The sequence below is a fragment of the Trypanosoma conorhini genome (assembly GCF_003719485.1).
Source record: "Trypanosoma conorhini strain 025E chromosome Unknown Tco_14.4_contig_01165, whole genome shotgun sequence".
Classification (NCBI taxonomy): domain Eukaryota; phylum Euglenozoa; class Kinetoplastea; order Trypanosomatida; family Trypanosomatidae; genus Trypanosoma; species Trypanosoma conorhini.
In genome coordinates, this window is record NW_021705258.1 from 1 (window position 1) to 2,618 (window position 2,618).

Below are 2,618 nucleotides of genomic sequence, written 5' to 3' on the forward strand. Positions count from 1 at the left end.
GCTGCTGACTGGTGCCGCGGCGCAGAAGGCACCCGAGCCGCCACAACAAAAACACGGCGCAACATATCCGGTTTTACCACTTCTTTCCTGAACAAAAACACGGCGCAACACATCCGGTTTTACCACTTCTTTCCTGAACAAAAACACGGCGCAACGCAAAAGCCTCAAAAAACAAAACGGCGACGAAGACCAAATGTTACATTCAAACGAAAAACACACACACGTAAGACAAAATAAATAAATTAGGAGCTGCGCGCGACTGCAATTATTATTTATTGCTTCTCTATTGCAACATGCAAGCCTCATATTGCTACCATGCGCTCCCATTACCCCGTGCTAGCCCTCATGCTAAGGAAACAACAGTGCTTGGCCGCTCCGCAGCTACAACCGCACCACACAAATTAACCCACACCGTCCTTATCATTCGGCACGGCTTGGGGAGTAGATCCCCTGTGCGAAGAAGAGCGCGGAGATCACGCCGCAAATGACCAGAGTCATAATCCAACCGGCGTACAGCTTCGCGACGATGATCCAGCGCACCTTCAGGAAGCCAACGTCAACCATGCTGATCGCAACCACGGCGCCGGTGATGCAGTGCGTTGAAGAGATCGGCACGCCGTAGCCGGAGGCAAACGACACAACGAGCGCGGTCGAGAGCTCCGCAGAAAAGCCGCGGCTCGGCGTGATCGTCGTGATGCGCTCACCGAGCAACCTCATAAGCCTCACACCGAACGTCGCAAGCCCAAGCACGAGCCCGGCACCACCAAGGCACAGGATCCAAATTGGCGTGGAGTTCACCGCCGACGCCGTCTGCGTCTGGTAGATGGAGTATATGGCGGCGAACGGCCCCATCGCATTGCTCACATCGCTTGAGCCGTGCGCAAAGGACGCACAGATGGCTGTGAACACCTGCAGGTAACGGAACACGTACTCCGCGCGGTTGTCAAACAGCTGTACTTCAAACTTTGACGCATCTTCCTCCACCCGGGGCTCGCTGTCCGAGCCTTTGTCCGAATCGCCCACGCGCGACCCCGTGATGGGTTCGTTGGACGTCTTTTCCGCCCTCGCATCGGCGCCCGTCGCGCTCTCCGCCGCCACATTCCCGGACACGGTGCCGTCGGCCGCAGGGGCATCCCCAGTCTTCTCCGCGGGAGCATCGGCCGCAGCATTTTGCTCCACCCCTGCAGTGAAGCAAGCCAATTCCTCCGCCCGCCGCGCAGCCCGCGCCGTCATCCACCTCACGCGGCGCCTCAGCAGGGGAATGACGGCGATCGAGGCAACGCCGGCGCCAACGCCTATGGTGGCCGCGACCCACAGGGCCTTCTCCACTGGCCAGTGAAGGCGCGACTTGGCGCCCTTGAACAGCACAAAGAAGGACTCCAGGAAGAACGCCACACACACAATGACCGGGACGGCATACAGCGCCCGCTGCACAGAGTTCGCCGGACGCAGCACCAACGCGCGAATAATGCCGTACACAATCGCGGCGGCAATACCAGCCAACAGCGGCGAGATGAACCACGACGCAACAATCGGCACCACACCCGACACAAACGGAAATTCGCTCTTCCTCTTCGACCAAGAGACACCGCTGGCGCCGCCGTACACAAGCGCAAAGCCAATGATGCCTCCCGCAATGCTGTGCGTCGAGGAGACGGGAAGGGTCAAGGCGGTCGCGAGCAGCAGCCACGAAAAGGCAGCACCAAGCGCACAGAGCATGCCGTACATCAGAACGTACGGCTCGTTCACGAACTGTGACGGGTCGGCGATGCCGCCGGAGATCGTGGAGGTCACCTCACCGCCAAGGGATACGGCGCCGGCGAACTCGCAGATGGAGGCGAGGAGAACAATCTGCTTCAGCGTCAGCACGCGGGAGCCGTACGTCGTGCCGAAGGCATTGGCGAGGTCGTTCATGCCCACACCGCATCCGGTGAGGAAGGCGACGATGCCGCCAACAATGGCAATCCACAGGTACGGGTTGACCATCAGCAGGTGTGCTCCGTGTTCCGCTTGCACGCCGGGGGTGGTTTTCACGGAGGTTGTGGGGACTTTGGAAAAGAGACCTAGCACGGTGCGTGCGGGACAGCAGACACACAAGGAAAAGCAAGAAACAAACATTTGGCGGACCGCCGGGGTTGTCTTATCCAGCTCGCCCTCGCCTCGTTGCTTTCAAGAGCATTTGAGAGTTGTACACTGAGATAGGCAAAGAGATCCCCGTGAGGACCATTATTTGCAGAAAGTAATGTTTTGCCAGTTGCGGCTCTTTGATTGTGCGCAGCCGCACGGCTAGAGTTCGGATTCCCTGCGGCGCCACGCTGTATGGGCACGGCCGCGATTTGTGCGGGCTCCCGGCAGCTTCTCATTGCCCCCTCACTTTTTGTGTAACTGCAGGGCAGAGCAACGGCACGCATGCAACACAACCAGCAAAGTCGTGCCGGCACGCACGCCGCCGTAATTCTTCCCGCGTTAAAAAAAAAAGGTGCGGACACACGATGTACTCATGAGTGGTCGTCTCTCCATCGGTTCAGCTTGAAGGGACTGCGGCAGAGAGGGCGCAGCAGCGCAGCGGCATCGCGCGGCTCCAGCACAACCCTTAAAGCGAGCCCGGCACCTAAAAG

At 59.0% G+C, this 2,618-nt stretch overlaps 2 protein-coding genes across 2 annotated transcripts in view; both read right to left on the reverse strand.

Moving 5' to 3' along the window:
- Window positions 1–420: 420 nt before the first annotated feature.
- On the reverse strand, window positions 421–1,986 carry Tco025E_09546 (phosphate-repressible phosphate permease; the record flags this gene model as incomplete). The annotated part of the gene is made up of 1 exon (XM_029376360.1): window positions 421–1,986. The coding sequence occupies one exon, from the start codon at window positions 1,984–1,986 to the stop codon at window positions 421–423; it is 1,566 nt and encodes a 521-aa protein (XP_029223525.1).
- A 480-nt stretch (window positions 1,987–2,466) lies between these two features.
- Window positions 2,467–2,618, reverse strand: part of Tco025E_09547 (uncharacterized protein) — a gene marked incomplete at both ends in the record, with an annotated part of 396 nt that continues 244 nt past the window's right edge. The window contains one exon of the mRNA XM_029376361.1: window positions 2,467–2,618. This exon is cut by the window's right edge and continues 244 nt beyond it. Within this exon, the coding sequence (XP_029223526.1) occupies window positions 2,467–2,618 (152 nt within the window).